The 21,424-nt window shown below is 42.5% G+C and overlaps 1 protein-coding gene across 2 annotated transcripts in view; it reads right to left on the minus strand.

Moving 5' to 3' along the window:
• Positions 1 to 21,424, minus strand: part of FMNL2 (formin like 2) — a 304,250-nt gene that overhangs the window by 22,116 nt on the left and 260,710 nt on the right. For both annotated transcript variants that reach the window (XM_082659009.1, XM_082659008.1), the window contains exons 10-15: positions 14,504 to 14,578; positions 10,627 to 10,737; positions 7,716 to 7,865; positions 5,983 to 6,084; positions 3,958 to 4,270; positions 3,416 to 3,619 (exon numbers count right to left, since the gene is read on the minus strand). In XM_082659009.1, the coding sequence (XP_082515135.1) occupies positions 3,416 to 3,619; positions 3,958 to 4,270; positions 5,983 to 6,084; positions 7,716 to 7,865; positions 10,627 to 10,737; positions 14,504 to 14,578 (955 nt within the window). The remainder of the gene's footprint in view (positions 1 to 3,415; positions 3,620 to 3,957; positions 4,271 to 5,982; positions 6,085 to 7,715; positions 7,866 to 10,626; positions 10,738 to 14,503; positions 14,579 to 21,424) is intronic.

Below are 21,424 nucleotides of genomic sequence, written 5' to 3' on the forward strand. Positions count from 1 at the left end.
GGGGGCACGGGTTCGATCCCTGGTTGGAGAACTAAGATCCCACATGCCACGGCGCATGGCCAAAACCAAACAAACAAATAAAATTTTTAAAACCCCTAAAATCCTTCTAGAGTTGAGGTCTTAGATCCAACTTTTAAAACTAAACTAAAAAACATTCCTTTCCCCAGGGAGAAAGGAACAGGGCACCTGAAACCCAGGATGCCTGCTTAAAGGGCCATAACCTCTTCTATAGGTTCAACTAAAACATGTGGGCAACCCTGGAATCACAGCAGCCAGCCAGCACCACACCTCCCCGCAGACACAGAGCAAATGCAACGGCTCAATGGGAGATGGGGTGGAGATGTCAAGGCACAGCGTGACCCACAGGAACACAGGGCAGACACTCAACACACTCAGGGAGGAGCAACCTACAGAAAAGCTTGATTGGCCCGTCTTTTGTGGAAGCAGAAAGAACAAAGAAAATACAAAAGAAAAATTAGATACGGTTAGCGTTCGGCGGCTCAGCAGTCCACACACTCTTAGCAGAGAATTCCATGCTTCTGGGACACATCTCACAAGGCAGCCCAGAGCCAAGAATTCATTTCCATTCAGACCTGCCTTAAAGACGCCCTTATTATTTTATTTTAAAAAATAACTCTTGGGCTTCCCTGGTGGCGCAGTGGTTGAGAGTCCGCCTGCCGATGCAGGGGACAAGAGTTCGTGCCCCGGTCCGGGAGGATCCCACATACCGCGGAGCGGCTGGGCCCGTGAGCCATGGCCGCTGAGCCTGTGCGTCCGGAGCCTGTGCTCCGCAACGGGAGAGGCCACAACAGTGAGAGGCCCGCGTACCACAAAAAAAAAAAAAATAACTCTTTTTTTAGAAAAGGGGGAAAAATGATTTCATTATAGTGCTGCCAAAGAGCCATACTGACCTGTGCTAGGTATTCCGTAAGACATAAACAAGGTTAATGAAAAGATAATCAGCTGAAGTCCCAATTCTCACTGTGAAGTTCCAAAGCATATTCTTCCGAAGAGGAACAGCAAAGGTTACAGACTACCCAGGGGTCTGTCAGTGATGACCTGACCAGGGAATGGGAACCAGGTTGGTCTAACAGATTTGAGGAGGTATGCCTTACACTTCAAATGCACATGTCACACTACTAATATATTCTGTATAAAATGCAAAGAAAAGTCCACAGGATAAACTCAGGGGACCTCCTCCTGGTCCCCTGACTTGGTCACCAAGAAGACACTTGCTCATTGCCTGCTGAAGAGATAAGACATCCATTTGCCTGTGGATCTAGGGGTCTAGTGATGTCACAGGTTTTTGGCTTCCTGGGGGGCCCTTGGCATATTATCTCAGCTGTCTCTTGGCTCTATGGGGACATCCTGATGCTGTCTGGCCTCTTGGTTCCAGAGAGAGAGTGTTACTGAATACACTGGCAAAACATCTCACAAAATGGGTTACAACCACTAAGTATTAACGGCCGAATTAAGGATGAGTAATGAAAAGAGACTAAAGGCCTTGTAGAAACTACCTGATCTCAAGCTATCAAAGACTCGTAAGGATTTTATAATCCTTATGTCTTGTAAAACACAACATCATGTAATTGTTTAATGGACGCTTATGGCACTGAAGAGGAGTTTCTTCAGTCCCACATACAGTCCTTCAAATTGCATAAGACACAAAGGGGACAACTTCCAAATGTAGGAATCCTGAAGGGAGCAGTGAGGGATCAGCTGAACACAGAGCTTCACACTGTAAAACTGAGGCAATCATTGGAGCCAACAAATTATAAAGATTAAGTAGGAGGAAGAACCCAGGCAAAAAATTTAACAAGAGAGGCCAAGACTCGTTCAGAAGGGAGTCCTGGACGTGCACATCTGAGACTCTTGGCTCTTCTCTCCGCCAAGGCAGTTCTGAGGTCCAAGTTGGAGCCCAGGTGAAGGGAAGTAGAGGCCGTATCGCACATTAGGTTTTGTCAGACAGAAAGGAAGCAGGACCAAAGGAGAGACACGCTCATGGTGAGCGCTCCTGGGAGGCTACAGGGAAAGCCTCATCAGTGGGCCCAGATGCACATGACAATGACACTATCACTGAAAACAGCCTGTTGATGTAACAGATTCCTGGGGCTCCTTAACAGGTCTTCTGTTTGTTTACGTTTCAAAATCCAACAGTTTCATGATGACGCTCCTTTAACTTTTGTCCTTCAGAAGCAATAAAAGTTCTAGAAGAAAGCGGTAGACGAGGGAGACCTTGAAAGGTCGAAGTCAGTCATTGGTTTACTGCCAACACGACTTTGAACAGGCATCTTGTTTGACAGTTTTATAGGAGCTGGGGTGGAAGTAAACACCACAGATCTGATGTGGAACATGTTTGTTACAGGTGGTTTATTGGTGTCGAAAAGGGCTTCAGTCACCAGGATAAATTAGTCCTAACGACTGGCTGGTAAAGCTGTTGATGGGATGGACATGCTAAGAGATGGAGACTGGGAGATCATTTACAGCTGAGACCATCATTTACACTGGGGCAAAAGGCTCTGAAAACCACTGCAGCCTTGGAAATGAGACCATTATTGTGCTAGTTCATCAGAAATAAGAGACCTCACGAAGGGACTGAAATGGTTGAGGAAGCAGAATTATCTGACGTCACAGGAACGGCTTGGCAAAGCTCAGAGCAATTCCAAACGCCAGGGGAACACTCCGTGACTGGGAAAATGGCTTGCGGTATTTTAGAAAAGAGTAAAAATTTATTTTTGTGAGTCAAAAATAAGAACTTATATTTCAAGACATTAGAGCAACTCTCCCCCTCTCACCCACACCCGCCCCGTTTTATTTCTGGTGAGGGAGGGATGCCGCATTCTATCCTGGGCAGTGGAGCACTTCAAGGCAAGAAGGTACTGCTGGTGGTAATGCTTCCCTTTGAAGCTTAATTCCACTGTAGTGAATTGTGATGCCCTCAAATGCTCGGAAGAAATGCCTGGAAGCCTACATCAAGCAATTAACACAGAGAGGCATTTTCCCCTTTTATAGATGCCATCGAAAATAGCCTCAAAGAAAAGAGCCATAAGCACTGAAAGCACGCTGTGTCAGAGCTTGGACTGTCATGTTTTCTGAACCCATGAAAATGCACTGATCCCTAAGAAGGTAACCTGTCTCTCTTCCCTTCTCTAGGTGGGGAGAGAAAGGGTAGGAAAATGGTGTGAGATCAGAACTTCCTGTCAGGGAAAGAGTGACAAAGGCTACTGAAAGAAAAACGCCTCCTGTGCACAATTTCCCCTTTACTGGCTGCATTAGCAGGAATGTTCTTATATTAAGAGGAGACACATGTGATTTTGCAAGAGACCTGGACTTTGAAAGAATGGCCTGGATGCTCTGGAGGTCAGACAATTGAGTATTTGTATTAAATATCTGGGTCTTAAGTCTGCACTCTTACCTGCTAATCCTGAGTTGAAAACCACTGTGGGTGAAGACGTCCCGGGCAGCGGGGGTGCAGAGGGAGGAGGGGGAGGCAAAGGGGGAGCCGGCACAGTCTCAGCTGCAGGACCCGGGAGAGGAGGCGGGGGCGGAGGGGGAGGTGGGGGAGGGGGAGGGGGAGGTGGGGGAGGGGGCATAGGCGGCGTGGCTGGACCATTTCGCGCTAGCAAAAGAAAAGAAACAAATCGACTTTGAAAACAGGGGAACGGTTTTTCCTGCAATATGCCATGTGTACATAAAGGACCTGAAAACAAACACTGAGGAGGACAAAGGGTTTTTTCCCCAAAGACTACAAAAATGTCCTCGGTAACAAATGGGGAACATTCTGTGCCATGTGTGAAATGAAGACGTATACCCTTCATCTCAAAAGGTAAAAGTTCTTAGAATCAATCAATAAAAGAAATGCCAACAGAAACAGACAAAGGACATAGATGAACCGTAGGTAAAAGAAGTACAGATATCCCAATGCTCTACCTCAGCTCTCTCGCCAAGGCTTCCTACCTGCTTCAGGTGTGTCTGACAACAGAGGCAGTGGTGGGGGAGGAGGGGGCAAGGGTCCCGAGGCGGCAGCCCCCGTCACTGGCCCCACAAAGTCACCCACCGCCACTTCGGACCCCGTGGGCAACGTGCCAGAAGCCACGACCGGCAGGATAGCGATGTCCCCATCCCCTTTCTTCTGAATTTTAATGGTCCCTTGTTTCTCCAGCTCATGAATCTTTTTTTCTAGGGTAGACTGTCTTTGAATGGCTTCTTCTTTCTCTTTGACCATTTTCCTTAATGTGTGAACCTGGGTATTTGCATCTTTGTAGATTTCCTGCAAAAAAACCCATGGTCAAGAGTTGGTCTTCACGTGACATTCGTGCCTATTACCGTTAGATTGGCAAATTGAGGATAAAGAAAATAACAAAAAAAAAAAGGAAAAAAGAAAAAGGATACTTATAATATATATACACACACACACACACACACACACACACACACACAGGATGGAACTCAGCCAGAACTTATAAAGTCCCATTCGTTATCAATTGTTCACTGGTAATGCATGCAATACATTCTAGCAGTCGTTACTGTTGAGGTAATTCTTTCCATTAATAAATACAGCTGAGTCAGTTTTCCCCACAGGTGAAGAGGAACAGGGCAGAGATGACCCAAAAATAATTTTATAGCTGACTTTGGAATATCCTGAGGGTATTCTGGTGGTGCAGCATGTTTTCTTTTCACTTTTGTTAAAATTCGTTTGTTACTCCTAGATACATATCAGCTAACAGTAGACAAAAGGTCCCTAAATCAGACTTGAACCGAAGTCAGACTGGGATTAAAAATCTGCAAATCATGGAATAATCCACTTATGAGTAACCAGCGGCTGACTGTTTTGAATGGATTTCTCTGGCCTTCACAATGCCCCCTTGACCAAGCTCAGGACAGCAACTGTTGTAACGTTTTCCAAAACAGGCCAATGTTTCCCTCCACTAATTCCTTATTTCTGTCTAGGTTCTTCACAGAAAACAAAGAAGTTACAATTTTCAATTCAAAGGCTGTCCTGGTTCCTTTTATAAGGGGTCCACAGAGGTTCCAGTGGAAGGAGTTTATGGAACCCACTTGCTGGGCCTTACACACGTGATCTCTCACCACAAACCTCCAGCAGGTAGGGAAACATTCTTCACACCCTGTCTATTATTAACAATCTGAGAGTCTGAACTTGAATTGAGTCCATATGCTACAACTCTGTCTCGATGCAGTGCCAGAAAATAAATTTCCTAGAGTTAACTGTAGGACCTGTCAGAATATCAAGCAACACACACAGACATGATAACTATCACATAAAATGTGCCACGTCATTAACGGCCGTGTAAAGGCAAGCCATTTGCCTAAAAGCCCTCCAGGCATTTTGGTGTTTTTATGTTCAAGCACATGGATGGCGCTCCATAAATACCTGACCTGTAAGGTAAAACAATGCTAAAGCCAAACAAAATAGCTGGAATTATCTGATAATAAAATGGACTGATTTTGCTTTTGACTTTTTTCTTTCTCTCTCTCCTTTTTTTTTTTTTTTTTTTTTTGGTGAATGCCAGTAGGTCTTGTCTATGTTGTGATTTCACCGTTTCCATAGCAACTACCAAATCTGGTTTCAAGCAGAAGCAAAGCAAAGAAATACAAAGAAGTCCAAGTCCTAAGAAAAATAAATAAGGGGCATGAATTAAATCCATGCTGTGTTTTTATTTCCAACCAAATGGGTGATCCACAGAATTCACTCAGACTCGTCCAGATGGGAAAATACTGTTGCTCCCAAAACCTGTGATAAGGAAGTAATGAAGCCCCAGCATTGGAATGCACACATATGTGAAGACATACGCTAACTATGTGTACTTTTCATTTGAGTTTCACCTCTGAAATGGTTCCAGTAAATATGCCGCATCCGTGCCTCCCTCTACTGTGAACATATGCGGGTCCTATCTACTAGGCTAAAGCTACAGCGCATGCCCTGCAGTGCCCACCTGGTGTGGCTACCATCATCACACGTACCCGAACAACATCCAGCTCCTTGTTCCTCTGCATGAGCTGCTTTTCCAGTTCCACGATCTTGGACATGGCTTCATTCTCTGTGTCTTGCAGTTTTTCTGACAACTGTAAAGTTTTGAAAGGGAAGATGTGTCACAACAAAGGATCATTCTCATCAGGTCCTTGGTTTTCAGAAAGTGTAGCTCAGAGACCACTAGGGGCCCATCAGAGTCCTGCATGTGTTCCCCAAGTTGTTTTCTGAAAATGTTAATATTTATAAGATGGTGCTGAATACATACTTGTTTCTAAGAGGAATTCATTTACAAGGGATCCTTAATAAGACCCGTAAGTCAGCTCCTTAGTGTTTTGACATACACAGTGTGTCTTTCTCCATTTCTGCAGGGGCCAGCGAACGTAGAGAATAGTAGGTGAGGGAGGAGGTCGAGTCACCTTTCCCTCCCTAAGAAAAGGCCATTAGGCAAAAGCTTTTGAAAACTGTTGACCCAGAAAACTTGGTTTTGTTGTTGTAAGTCACCAGTTGAAAAAATACTACTGCTTGTTTTGACTCAAACTATCCAAATAATAAAAGTCATTTTGGAGGGGTAGTTCAAATAAACACGTGGTTACTACAATAGCAGGTTATGTAAGTATGGTCATGCAATGCCAGCTAAGGCTTCAGAGAAAGATGGGGTGAGCCATGAGTGAAAGTTACTTTCCACATAAGGCTCTAAAATTGGGCACCTTCTGATTTCTTACATCTCACTGAGAATAATCACACATAAAGAAAATCAGGGAGGCAAGGTAAAGAGGAAGAGTGGAGATTTATGCTGACCAAGTTCAGTATATAATATAAATATTTTAAGGGAAGAGACAAAAAGAGAAAAAGGAAGAGCCTATAAGTGCTCTCCTAAGCAGGTACCAACTGAGTCAGCACAGCACTTACAAAGGGAGGGCTTTTGGCAACTTGGCTAAACCACAAGCCATGAAGATGCCCCTTTTCAGACTGATGGGAAAAGAGGAAGGACATTAGCACAAGTAATACTCTTAACTAAGAAAATGCAGAGAAAAATAAATGGACCGTTCAAAGAGAAAAACCACATCCTTCCAAAAAGAGACAATTCCTTTCACAATCAAGGACACTTTCAATCAGAATTCAGTAAAAGGATGTGGTCCTCACAATGTCTGGGTTTTAAGACACACCATATTCCTGTTCATTATACTGAGAGGACACTTCTTGCAAGAAGAGGATATATGGGAAAACTTGCTGATTTCCTTGAAAATGCTACCGTTGAGATGAAGCTATTTAGAACTTGAGTGCCCATGAGGCAGGAAAGTGAAGACCCGCATCATGAGGACACTAGATCAGCCCGTCCACAGCCTGCATGGACACATTTGGTACAAGATGACTCACATTCAGAAGAAGATACTTCTTCACCAAACGGACATATTTTAGTTGCATTTCTCTTCAGGTAATGCCAATCTTCTAACTCTCCTGTTCTTATAACTAAGGTGGCCAGGGAATCTGGACGCAGCAGAAACTGAGCAGTGAACGAAGGCAATGGGTTCCACTTAGTCGTAAGTAACATACCTGCCTTCGTTGAAAGAGCCCAGAATGGCTTCTGATTGCTCTCTAGCTCAAGTTGCATCTCATTCCTAGACTCCAAATCCTTTCCTTAACTGCCATAAAAGCTAACATCTGTTCTGCCTTGCACCTAGCTGAAACATTAGCCATTTTTCTTTTTCTGAGAGGTAGTTACATGAGAGATGTTTTCTTCCAGTTCTTCCACCCTCTCCAAAGCTGCATTCTTGGTTTCCGCGTCTTCCAGCAGAGCTCCCACATCAAACACGTTGTCCAGGTAAGCCTGAATCTGTACCTGCAGCTTGTCACTCTCAGTATGTTTCAGCTTCTAAAAATCAAAATGCAGGAGAACGTGGTGTTAGCATATCTGTGGAAACACAACATAATTACCCAAGAGCCTACATGTTTTTGTTTGTTCCTTCCAAGAGAGTTTTTTGTTGGTTGGTTGGGTGGGTGGGTGGTGGTTGTTTTTTTGGCCATGTCACGAGGCATGTGGGATCTTAATTCCCCAACCAGCTATGGAACCCGGGCCCCTTGCATTGGAAGCGTGGAGTCTTAACCACTGGACCACCAGGGAAGTCCCCCAAGAGAGGGTTTTGTATCTCATTCTCCTTAAGAGACCTCTGGAGTAACCATCTAAGAGGGTACCATCAGATTACTTTCTGGTGCTTACTGTCTCCCAAATACACACACATTTCCTCCCTAATCCTTCCTGTAGATATATTCCCCATGCAGATATATTCCACCCTAAAACATTTTTGATGCAGGTGAAATCAAGATAACAGAAAAATCAAAAGGGAACAACAGGGCTTCCCTGGTGGCGCAGTGGTTGAGAGTCTGCCTGCCGATGCAGGGCACATGGGTTCGTGCCCTGGTCCGGGAGGATCCCACATGCCACGGAGCGGCTGGGCCCGTAAGCCATGGCCACTGAGCCTGCGCGTCTGGAGCCTGTGCTCCGCAACGGGAGAGGCCACAACAGTGAGAGGGAACAACAGTCACAAGTAACATAAAACTTGAGGGGTATCTGTGTGATAGAGGAGATTAGAGTGGGTGGTATCTTGCTTGGGTAGTGATGGTAGTTCTGGTTGAGGGTGAGGGGTACATGGGAGTAGAGGAAGACACTGATACAGCATATTAGACTCGGGGATTATTTTAGCACTAGTTCCTAGAACCCATCCCCCATAATTACTTGGCTAAGACACTCCCCCAACATGAGAAGTTCAGGGCTCCCAAAGCACAGATCAGGAACCTTTCCCCCATTCACTGCATTCTAGGGCCAGGCATCCCAAAGGAAGTCAACTAGCTCTAAGGTAAAATTAGAGGTCAAGTAAATCAGTCAATCCTTCTTACAAGTAGCATAAGTCATGTCTTTCCCTGGGGAGCAGATGAGTGGTTAGAATAATATCTGGCACATGGATGATGCCAATACACATTTACTGAACAAGTCAATGATGACTTACAAGGTTGGGTTTTTGTAAACTAATGAAGCATTTATATATTATATGCTTATGTTATTATTCTTCTAACCACTTCTATCAAAGACTGGAACCAAGAGACCAGGAAGTTAGAGAAATAAAGAGTTTTGGGAAAAAATCAAATTTTTAAGAGGAATTCTACTCTACAAATAAATTCTCAGGACAACAGATTTTCTCCTAGGTCTAATCCAGAATTCTACATCTTAGCTGTCTTGAAGAGAGTATGTTCCGTCTTAGTTTATGAGTCAGAACCGAAAAAAAAATTCTGAACAAGGGCAAAGCCTAGAAAAGAAAATGAAGAAGCAGCTTAGCGGGATTTTTCACAAGATTCACAGTGAGTAACAGGCGCTGATGTTACTACCTGTTATTGTATCCTGGCGCCTGAAATGAGCTCTGTGCAGCCACAACAAAACTGACCCTAAAACCCCATTAGGAATACACCCAACTTTCATTCAAATATTGCTACTCTCAGGACATGTGGAGAAAGAGAAGAGAGGAACCCTGATTTCAAAGTAGAAACAAACTGTTGAATACAATATTCTGTCAAAGATATTAGTCATTCTTTAAATAGGAAAGCAATTCAAACAAACTTTTCAATGGAAATCTTCCATGGTTCCACCTGAGTAGAGTCTTTAGACAACATTAGGCCAGTCTACTCGAGGGCAGCCCAGCTGGTCTGATAAACAAGGCCATGAGCTCAAGAGTAACCAACTCTGCAACTCCACTTTGTGATAAACTGAGGATACCCCCTGTGTAATCCCTGGCTTCACTCGAAAGGGAGATGGGCAGGTGAGCTCTGGAGATGTTCAAGGGAAATATTTCTATTTTCTTCACGGTTAGAAACAGGCTTGAAATTGAGGTCAACAATTCTTGCCCTATTACTAGTGGCCTTTCAAATTCAAGCAAATCATTCCCTACACAGAAGGGAAAACAAAACTTCCTGAGTCAAAAGACAAGGGCACATCCTGTGCACACACAGCTACTTAAGTCTGTTTATGATTTTCACATCAACTTTGTTTTTTAGGCAAAGAAGTTCAGGGAACTGGCTGAGCACTTCTGTAAGGGAGCAAGAGAAAGAGAAACTTTAGATCCCTCTTCTCTCAAGAACTAAAAGCAGAATTTCTAAAGACACAAACACTTTAAGCAGAATTTAACAGCTACATGAGGAAGTCTCTAGTGTCCACTTCCTCATTATTTTTTGATGCTCCAAGCATTTATTCATTACTCTACAGCAGTCTTGGTTTGACTTTCCCAGAGCAGATGGAGTCCAAAGAGTAACTAAGAATGCACATTGCCCAGCATCCCGGATGAAGGGTAAAATGAGACTTGACCCAGACAGAGTTCAAAAGCAGAGGAAAGCTGTAGCAAGGCTCTAAGAAGTTATTTGACTCCAGTACTAAAAGGCTGCTGGCAGAAGACAATAGGCCCTAGGAGGGCTGCAAGAATCCAGCTTCTCTGGCAGATCACATCACTCAGATTGGTTCTTTTAACTAGCACTACAGCACCTGATTGCATGGAGCCTTAAGTGTTCTTTGGTCATTATGGAAGTGCATCTTTGAGGGTAGGCAATAAATCAAGTCGCATAATGCAACTAAAGGTTACAGCTATACTTACATCCAAGTATTCATCCAGGCCTAACTTGGTAAATTCATATTGGAGGTGAACTCTGAAATTCATGTCTTCTACTGAATGGACTACAATATTAATAAACTGCATAGAGGCCACCTGAAATGAAATTGTCAACAGGTTAGATGAGCTCCAAACTTGTTTTCTCAGTTTAATCATAGTCACATATTTTCAATTTCACAAATCTAAGCTCACTTACCAATTTCCTTTTCCTTTGTTTCATTGGGTCTTTAAAAATATTTTACAATTTTTAAAAATTCAAAAGTTATAGAGGTACCACAATAAGATACCACTTCATATCCACTAAGATGCTATCATCAGAAAGAAAGATAATAACAAGTGTTGGCAAGGATGTGGAAAAACTGGAACTCTCATCCACTGCTGGTGGGGATATAAAATGGTGCAGCCACTTTGAAAAGCTTGACAGTTCCTCAAAATGTTATTCAGAGTGTGTGACCCAGCAATCCCACTCCTAGGAATACACCCCAGAGAAATGAAAACATACATCTGCATAAAAATTTGTACACAAATGTTCATAGTAGCATTATTCATAATAACCAAAAAGTAAGGGGAAAAACCCCCAATGTCCATGAACTGATGGATTACACAAATGTGATAGCATTCATGTGAAATATCCAGAATGGGAATATCTATAGAGACAAACAGTAGGTTAGCAGTTGCCTAGGACTGGGGGTGGGAAAAATGACCGCTAATGGGTACAGGAATTCTTTGGGGGTGGGGGGAGGAGGCGGCAACAAAATGTTCTAAATTAGATTGCAGTGATGATTGCACAGCCCTACAAATACGCTAAAAATACACTGAACTGAGCACTTCAGATGTGTAAGTTGGATGGTATGTTAATTGTATCTCGGTAAAGCTGTTTTTAAAAAGTCTTATAGGCATATAGAACACACGCAGTTATTACCAGTACATCGTAGAAATGTGATGATTATTACAACGAAGAACATTTAAATCACCTGTAATCACACCACAAGGTAATCACTTCTAAAATTTTACTGTGGGCCCCGCCATACCAACAGGACAGTAACAGAGCTTCTGACCCATCTGTCCATTTTAAACAATCAACCAGTTTCTGTTCCATAAAAACCCTGGATTTGCTACATTCTCCCCACAACTGCATCAGTGGCTCTGATCTGCCACAGAGAAAACCAGTCCCCAGCTTAGTAAATAACAGAACAGAGTTTAACATATCTATTTTGTTTTCAATAGGGACAGTCAGTTTATTTACAGTGAAAATATCTCACTAATGCTTTCCCTCTATGGTTACCCAGAGACTTGCAAGGAGGTATGACTGTGGGACCCACATTCACACTTACTCTGAAAACTGCCTCCCTCTTCCTCTCTCCCCCAAACCCCACTTTTTTTTTATCTTGTTTAAGTTGTTTTTCTCGAGTTAGATTGTTCTTTGAGTGTATGTTATCCATTGGGTATCTGTGGAAGATGTGTAAACTCTCTAGGTTACATGAGAAATCTATCACCATTTACTAAAAAATTACGTCAGTTGCTATGGCTCAATAAACTAAAAAAGATTTTGTCACTTTTTTGTTTTCTTTTGCCCACTAAAAAAACATAAATACATAGAAGGGTCTTGTGCTACATGTGAAGCATTTATGTTATGTTTTACATGGAATATGTTGTTAGGGAAGCTGTGCAACTTAATTGCATTCCCAAGACAGTTTATGAAAAGCCTCATTTTCTGGAAAAAACAAATATGGCTAGATTTTGGCATCTTTCCATTTCTCTTCTAAAGCAGGTCTAAGTGATCTATTGAGTGTTATACTATGCCGAAGAGGCAACTATTTGCTAGACGGCACATGACTCAAGCACATATATATACTCGAGCACACATATAGTATATCCATACACTAACAGCCTCTAAATAAGATTCTCCAATGCATGTTCATAGGAATAAATGAACCGACAGGAAATATGCTCTCATTTGTCAACAGTGCAAGTGTTGTAAAGGGCTTAACATCATTATAATTTCAGTGGAAACTCAAATGGCAGAGAGATCTGGTAGGTATGATAAATGAGTGAAGTGGGCCATGTGTAATACAACAGGGAATGGTGTGGACTGTGACAGACTGGAAAGGCTATCTTCAGACTTGAGGAATAGGGACCACTTGGCTCCAGCAGCTGATACTCTACGAACAGGGACCTAGCGTTACCAGAACTTTTTAGTTCTCAGGAAAATCAGAAATCTGTAATTTAAGGCACAATTTTCAAATTTTTTAATGGAAGGACATCACTGTCAGACTAAACTCACAAGCCTGTATGTATGTTGGCTTCAGCCTGGGAGGCTCCAGTTTGCAATGTCAGCTCTAAAGGAACAAATAAGTTCCCCCTATGAAGGCAGAGGAAAGATCCTGGTCAGGTGAGCCAGGGCATGACTTCTTTACATATTTGTCACCAGTGCAAAAGTTAGCCTTAAACTCTCCAAAAAAATCCCAATAACAAGAACGAAAAAGTCAATGTAAAAGTATTCCTTGTTTCAAATTTATTTTTTACCTTTTGAAAAAGTACCTATACATATGCTTTATGGAACAGAAAAGCTCTGTAAAAGATTTCAACCGATACTGATTTGGTAAGGGGCTGAGGACTACAAAGTATATAAAATCTGAGGACCCAGAAAACATTTTTCATATAAAAGTGTTAGAAATCTGCAAAGCTATGTTCCATGTTTTATCATCACTGAAGCAATTCAAATGAAAACTGCCTGGCATCCCAAGCACAGGTTTTAGAAGACTTGACGACAGAAGAACTGAACAGAATATCTGCTCCAGGCTAGAAGGGATCTGGGAAATTAAGCCCAAGTAGAGAATCTCCTGGGTCCAGAAGTTTCCAAGGTCAACTGAATTAGGTCAAAGAAAGCAGACCTGGGTGTACTCAAGGGTAATCTGGCTCTGGAAATTCTCTACAGTGGATTCCACCTTCAGTCCAGGATTAAGATCTAGGTACATAGATTCAGAAGTGCTCAAACTCCTTTTGCTTTTTGTACCTGAAGATGACAGTCCTGCCGCTGAATCACACATGTTTGCATGTGATTTACCCTGCTAAGGAGACCTGCAGTATGACCACACCCTCACAGAATTACTAGAGCAGGAAATCAAGGGAGGAAAAAAACAATCACTGCTATGTTGGGGGATATATACCGTCAGTTCTACAAACCAAAGCACTTCAGTCTTTGAGAATACAGTCTGGAGAAAACCACTGGCTGGGGTGTGCAAAAGGCAGAATGGTTAACATTCTTGGTTTCTAATTTAAGGATTCTTACGAGCACTATTGACAGCTAAAGCTGGCTCTTGCAGGCATTTGTGCCAGTTGTTAACTTCCTTTTCCCAAATGCATGGCTTCACCCTTTGCTATAAATACAGTTGACCCTTGAACAACATGGGTTTGAACTGTGTGGGTCCACTCACACGCAAATTTTTTTCAATAGCAAATAGTAGGTACTACACGATTCACAGTTGGTTGAGTGTGCGGACACGGAACCGTGTAAGCAGACAGCCAACTGTAAGTTAACAGGCGGGTTTTCCACTGTAGGGAAGGTTGGTGCCCCTAACCCCCCGCATTGTTCAAGGGTCAACAAGAGTACTGTAATCAGTACTTCTGGCCTTTACTATAGTGTATACATAAAGAATAAAACCACAGATAAATGCCATAAAGGTAAAATACAGATTAAAAGAGCAAGTCTAAAATGGATCTTTAGCATATTAAACTCAGTTTCCTATCCTTTATAACATATAATACATATGTATGTATAATATATAAATATAAATGGAGTTAGGAAATAACTGCTAAAAACTGAGTTTGCTTTATTGAAAGTCGTACTGAAATAACTCACCATAAAATCTATGTTATTGTCCTCATTTCTGAAATGTTCCATCAACTTCTCAAAGCGCTGTTTTTCTCCACAAACCTGAAACACACATTATCATCATGCATGTGAAATTCCAAACATAAGCACTCCAAAATTAGATGCAGAAATTTTAGCATTAATAATTATTTCCAGAACATCTTTTTTTTTTTTTTCCTCTCTCGCAGGCTATTTACTTCTCTTCCTATAGTTAACACACAAATAGCAAAGTGAGTCAGGACCAAAGCTCACCCTTGGTTTCTCTTGCATGTTCTCTTGCTATTTTGAAATCCATACCGAATGTGCTCTTTTTTCACTGGTCATCTTTGTTTGTCCCACCAATCCTTTTAGCTGGCATTCAGAATCCCAGAATGTTGTTTATGGTTACAAAGAAAAAAAAAAAAAAAAAAGACCATCCTTTTCCTTTTTACAAAAGTACTTTTGAAACAGACATGCTAAAAGATTTTAATAACTTTGTATTTAAATTATTTGAGAAGCAGATTCAAAATGTTCATATCATGTCTAACCAAATCAAATAATTTTAAGCATAAACTACAACACAAAAACTCTGGGAGGCTATCTAACCCATTCAAGGTGGGTACAGAAATTTGCAGTAATCTGTAAAGCAGCACTCCAGAGGCCTGAAATACACACATTCAGCTTGAATTAATGCTTTTGCTGAACAGGTGAAATAAGCAGATAAAATACTGTGAACTCCAGAGCCGCAAGGTATTCTGCTTATACGTGGAATTAAATACATGGAGTTAAGAACACAGAGTCAAAGAAAGATTTGTACCAAACAACGACTCTCTGGAGACTTATGCCCCAAAAAATCAAAGGATGAACTTTAATTCTCTCAGTGTCCTTGTCTACCTTTTTTGGAGCAAAGACCTAAACCCACTGATTGATTCATTCTACCTTCAGAAACTACTTGCCCGGACACCCGTGGGCTCCTTGTTATGTTAGTAAGACACAGTCTCTGGTCTTAACATTTTTTGTGAATTTAATCCAGGTTTCACATGCTTAACGAAATTTTCTGATTCCCTTTGTGGTCTTAGGAATACTCAGGCCAATCCTAAATCCTAAAGATTTCTCCTAAAATGATATTTCATAATGCTATAATGCAGCCATTTAATTCTGTCATGTTAAATTCCGTGTGTGTGTGTGTGTGTGTGTATACACATACAGACACATACATTTTGGTGAAGAGAATGTCCAATGAAGGTAGGAATTTTATGTTTTGTTCCTTACTCTATCCTCAGCATCTAAAACAATGCTTATTAGCATGTTGTAAATTCTCACTATTTGTTGAATTGCACTGAATAGAGGATAAACAAGCAATTATGTTAAAATACTCCATTCCATTATGGTTTATCACCGGACATTGAATATAGTTCCCTGCGCTACACAGTAGGACCTTGTTGTTTACCCATCCTATAATAGTTTGCATCTGCTATATTCAATATCCAGTGATAAACCATAATAGAAAAGAATATGAAAAAGAATGTCTGTGTGTGTATATATATATATAAAAATAACTGAGTCACTTTACTGTACAGCAGAAACTAACACAACATTGTAAATCAACTATACTTCAAAAAAAATTTTTTTTAAAAAGAAAAAAATACTCTTAACGAAAGGGTGAATGACTTACTACTACTCCCCATGATGTTTTAGAGCGAAACAAGAAGCCTCAGACCTCCGTAGACAGGGACTACGAGTCAGTCTTTAGTAGTGGTTCCTGTGCCTTAACCGTGTGCTGGGAATGCTAAGATGCAGCTCCCACCTTTGAAGGACTTCTAGTCTCAAAGCAACTTAATTTTCTCAACAGATTCAGACCACAGTTTACTATATTCTGATGACAAGTTCCCATTTACCTATACCCACCTAAACAAAAAATAATTATAGAAGATAGGAACAGTGCATGGGTCGGGTCTGGAGGAAGGGAAGGAGGCTCCAGACGGCAGAGTTTAAAGGAAAGCCTTTAAAAGACACGTGTGTCCAATCCCACCCCAGAGAGCCCAATGCAGGAGGCCCAGGTGGAGCTGGGGTGACACAGGCAGGTACATTTGCAAAGCACTACAGACCGTTCTGATGCTCTGCAAAAGCTGAGAACCAGAGATTTAAAGGATGCCATGTTCAGCCCCGGGGCCCACCTGCCCCTCTGCACAAGTTCCTGGAAAAAAAGGTTTGTTGAATGGTGCACGGAAGTGCAGGACCAGCTCCCTAGACCGTGACATCAGTCACATCTTGTGCCCAAAGGCATACGTGTCTCTAGCCTGCAAAAAAAAAAAAGCCCAATGGGTGAAAACTGGCAAGGCTTGGTATAGAAAAGGTTAGAATTACAACCTAAATTTTCTTTAAGAGAAACCTCAACATAAGAACTTGTGTCCCAGCAGAATAATTTACTTCGATCTGTTTTGGGAGGTGGGTAGCGACAGGAGAAAGGAAGAGAGGTGGCTCTGGGTGTGGGGACAGCTACCAGCTCTCCTGAGAAGCAGGCTGGGATTAATGTTCTGTTGAGCAGCTAGGCACTCACTGAACCAGGAGAGGCAGTGGCCATCAGTGAGCAGTGACGATGAAGACAATTCCTAGCAGGGCAAAGCCTTGCAAATCAAAGAATGTCAGAAACCTGCGAAGTACCCTGGGGAGTCTGGGGCCCTCAATTTATGAATGAGACTGACACCCAGACAGATCAAATATCTCCAACTTGATGAAACGTCCACACAGAGGTTAGAACCAGGTCCCCCACTGCCAGCCTGATGTTCCTTCCTTCACACAGCCCAGAATGTTCAGATAAACATATTCAAGATGATAGTAAAAGCACTCCAGAATTATCTGAGACATCAACAGAGATGGAAAACGTTATTATTAAAAATCGCAATCAGTGATCGCTTCGGCAGCACATATACTAAAAACCGCAATCAGGGACTTACCGGGTGGCACAGTGGTTAAGAATCCACCTGCCAATGCAGGGGACACAGGTTCGAGCCCTGGTCCAGGAAGATCCCACATGCCTTGGAGCAACTAAGCCTCGAGCGCCACAACTACTGAGCCTGCGCTCTAGAGTCCACGAACAACAACTACTGATGCCCGCGCACCTAGAGCCCGTGCTCCTCAACAAGAGAAGCCACCGCAATGAGAAGCCCTCGCACCGCAACGAAGGGTGGCCCCTGCTCGCTGCAACTAGAGAAAAGCCCGCACACAGCAATGAAGATCCAACGCAGCCAAAAATAAAAATTAATAAATAAAAATTTTAAAAAACCCCAATCATTCCATCAGGCATGCACTTGATGTCCGTGCACCTGAATCTCCCATGGAACTTCTAAAAATGGACGATTCTTAGGGTCTAAATCAGGACACACTGAATGAGAATCTCCATGGTTAGAACTAGGAATTTGTGCTTTTAAATAAGACTCAGATTTGTTGGACCAGCATTTAGAAACCAATGGCTTATACAATATTAGACTAGCTGATTTAACCCTCAGCCTTTCTGACTACCAACTGTAAACTGGATAGCTACATCATTAACTCCACGACTCATTCAACTTCCAATTTAACTACACAAAAAAGAAATATAGTTACTATAACTGGGTGTCATAGGAATGCAGCAGGGATTCGTCCACTGTCCCTGCACTGGTACAGTGAATAATAAGGTTAACTCCCAAATAATCAGGGATCGTGTCCAGGACATTAAGGAAAGTGGATTTTATATAGCCAAGGAAAGCACATGTGGGCAACAACAAAACTACTCAGATTGTTAATAGAAAGAGATGGCATCAACTCCAGAACAAGCGATATTAGATTAATTTTAAGCTGAGTTAAGATCCCAAAAGTCATAGTACTAGCCTGGTAGATAGGACTGAAATAGACATTAAGAGGAGCCTTGAATATATGCCTTTCTTTAGAAATCCCTCATTCCATCAACAGACAAATGCATGCTGAGAACATGTGCTATGAAACAGAGTATTAAATACCTTTAATCTTTAAAAATAATAGACTTCAATGTCTTCCAATTTACAGCTCCTAGGAACTTGGTGAAAAGGATCCAAATATATGAAACAACACGTTGCCAACATAGATGCCAGCTTGGGGAAACTGTGAAAGATTGACCACTCTCCTCATTCACTATAAGAACCAGAAGGGCCCCTCCTATCAGCTCCACCAAGTCCTTCTCTGTAAAGGTTTAGACTGCTCAATCTCAACTAATGAATTCAGGGTGGTACTTTCTGACACTGTTCTACAGGAACAGCATGGATTCCCAGGGCCCCCTTCATTTCTGCTGGGGGAAAAATAAAAGGAAGCATATGAACAAGATTCGTATTTGTTTCTATGTTACTTTAGCAATCATTAAACCAGAGTATACTACAATCCCACAGGAAATGGGAAGATGTGTTTGGGGAAGGTTGGTAAAAGTCGTGTCCCACATCAAAGGAAAGTTATCCTAGCTCATACAGCTCACATCTGGACCACCCCTGCACACTTGTTTCAAATAAGATCATCATGGCTGAACATGCCTCTTCTCTCCTTTGAAACGGCCTCATTTAGAAAATCTGATGAGGATGAAAGGAACAAGACACTGATCCCGAATGATTTTCCGAATCTACACAATGGCCTTCGGGGGGTGTTCTCAAGGCCTCCATCAAACGTACAGGAGGGCCAGGAGCATGTTTGCACGTATATATTAGTGTACATTATAAACTGCTGCATATAACTTCCATCTGCCAACAAAGACCAGACAATATATGATCTGAAAACTTTCAAGTAAAACAACTGTACTATTGCAATTGAAACCTGTCATTTCTTGACTTTTCTCTTCACTGGTATTTCTCATTCCCCCACTAGCTTTGACATCGGTTTCCTATATCAGTAACAAACTCCTATATCACTGGAGTAGGGAGAGTAGGGAGTGAATTTAAGAGACACGGCCATAGAAGGCTGAGCAGAGACTGGAGAGAAGCCTACTGCATTAGGAATTAGACTTCCACAGCCAGGGCCACCAGAAATAAAGTCAACAAGGCAGAAAGAAGTATATGCTTTGGAAAAGCATATATTCTACTGTAAACTTAAGAGGCACCTTCATGTATAAATCATTTATAAATCAGTCTCATGTGAATAAATTCACTGACCCTAATTAACAGTATGTCAAGTGAAAACACTCAGGCAGGGATCAATCCTGGACCACTTGTCTGCAAACACAGGCACCCATCTACCCATCCCTGTGGGGTCCTGCCTAACACATCCAGCCCTCTTTGCACCTTTAAGCTCTAACACTGGTGGGGGGTGATGGGATATGAGGGCAGAAATGAGTCTATGTGGAGTATTAAACAGGGGCATAAAACCTAGGTTACAAGTCACAGTACCACCATTACCGCACTGTGCGCTTGGGCAATTCCGTGAACTTCCCTGGTTTTCACATCCATTGATTTGAGAACCTTAGATTACACTGTTCGTTGTGAAATCCTTTTCTAGGAAGCTGTAAGGGTTATAGAGGAAAGTGTTGGGGGTTCCAAGGATGGGGGCGCACCAGGGATGGGGGTCCTGGCAGGGGCAGGAAAAGCACAAATAAAGTTCTTGAGACTTCTATCCTCATTCATCCAACTTGCATTATTATACTGAGTTGTCTGGTAAGATTTCTTCTGGGGGACAAAAAAGATTCATTGAACGTTTTCATTGCTAATAAAAGTTTAAAAAAAATTCTCTCTCTCGGTATCTTGAGCTCTAAAATTCTAATCTAGTCATGGCAATATAACATGATATTCCCAAGCAGACTGGCCTGGAAGCTCTACACAAAGCAGATTTAGAGAGATGCACTCGGCTCTGCAGGCCCTGAGTACCAAGCTTGAAGGGCAAAGCCCTATCTCACGGCATCTTGGCTCTCTCTGCTTGTGAAGTGGATAAATCCTGCCCTGCCCAGATAAAACGGGCCACACCCAAGGCAAGCAAGATACATTTTCACTTCAAGGAGAGCTGAAGCAAAAGCACAGCTCCTGCGAAAAAACAACTCAACCCTGTTCTCCAACATCTGTGAAAGATATTTCTGACCAGCGTCCCAAACCATTTGGATAAACCGGAGGCTCTGGAATGCAAAAGAGGCAGTGGCTTAAAGCGTCTCTAACGGTGGGCAGAGTTTAGGGGATGATTTCCCTAAAGGCTAACAGCGGAGAAAAGATGGTTTTACAAAAGCCTTGTAATAAAGAGCATTATCTTGCTAGCCAGATGTTGAAATGAACAACAGACTGCCGTCCTTCAGCCATCTCTCCTTCCCCTTCAAGGTTAGTGACTGTCTTTGGCTTCCCCCAGCAACAGCTCCCAGGGTACCACACAAAGTCTGCAGCCAGACTGAGGCCTGACTTACAAGGTGGCTATAAAATATGCTTCAGGGTTACTTATATAAAAATTAAAGGCCCCTCGCTTAAGTGTTTCCTTCTTGCCCTGTTGGCGCCTGCCTCAGTACTTTCTTTTTCTCTTCTCACAATAGGCACCTGCGATCCGCAGGGCTCCCTTCGGGAAGGCCCCGTTTTAAAGGCACCGTCTATTATGACTGATTAGACTACCCCTCTCAGGGCCTGCCAGGGAACAAAAGTTCCGTTTTCTTTTTGGGGCCACATGAAGTAAGCAGTTATTGCACCGTTAGTCCTAGGGGAAAGCATCTTTTACCTTCTATCAAGAGCACCAGCAGTCTATGGATTACTGACGCCATGGTGGCTCAACTTTTCTGGGGTGTTCTGTGGTTGTCGGGGTCTATTATCGTTTCCCCTGAGGTGACCAGACATTTCAAACACAGACACTGGGTGGCTGCCGTGTCAGAGGCTGACCACGCCAACCTGTTGCTGGCTCTCCCGTCTCCTTGGGATTTAAAAGCGGAAACGGTCATCAGATGGAAGCATTCGGAAACAAAACAACCTG

This window comes from Grampus griseus (assembly GCF_964374135.1).
Source record: "Grampus griseus genome assembly, chromosome: 7".
In the NCBI taxonomy this organism is placed as follows: domain Eukaryota; kingdom Metazoa; phylum Chordata; class Mammalia; order Artiodactyla; family Delphinidae; genus Grampus; species Grampus griseus.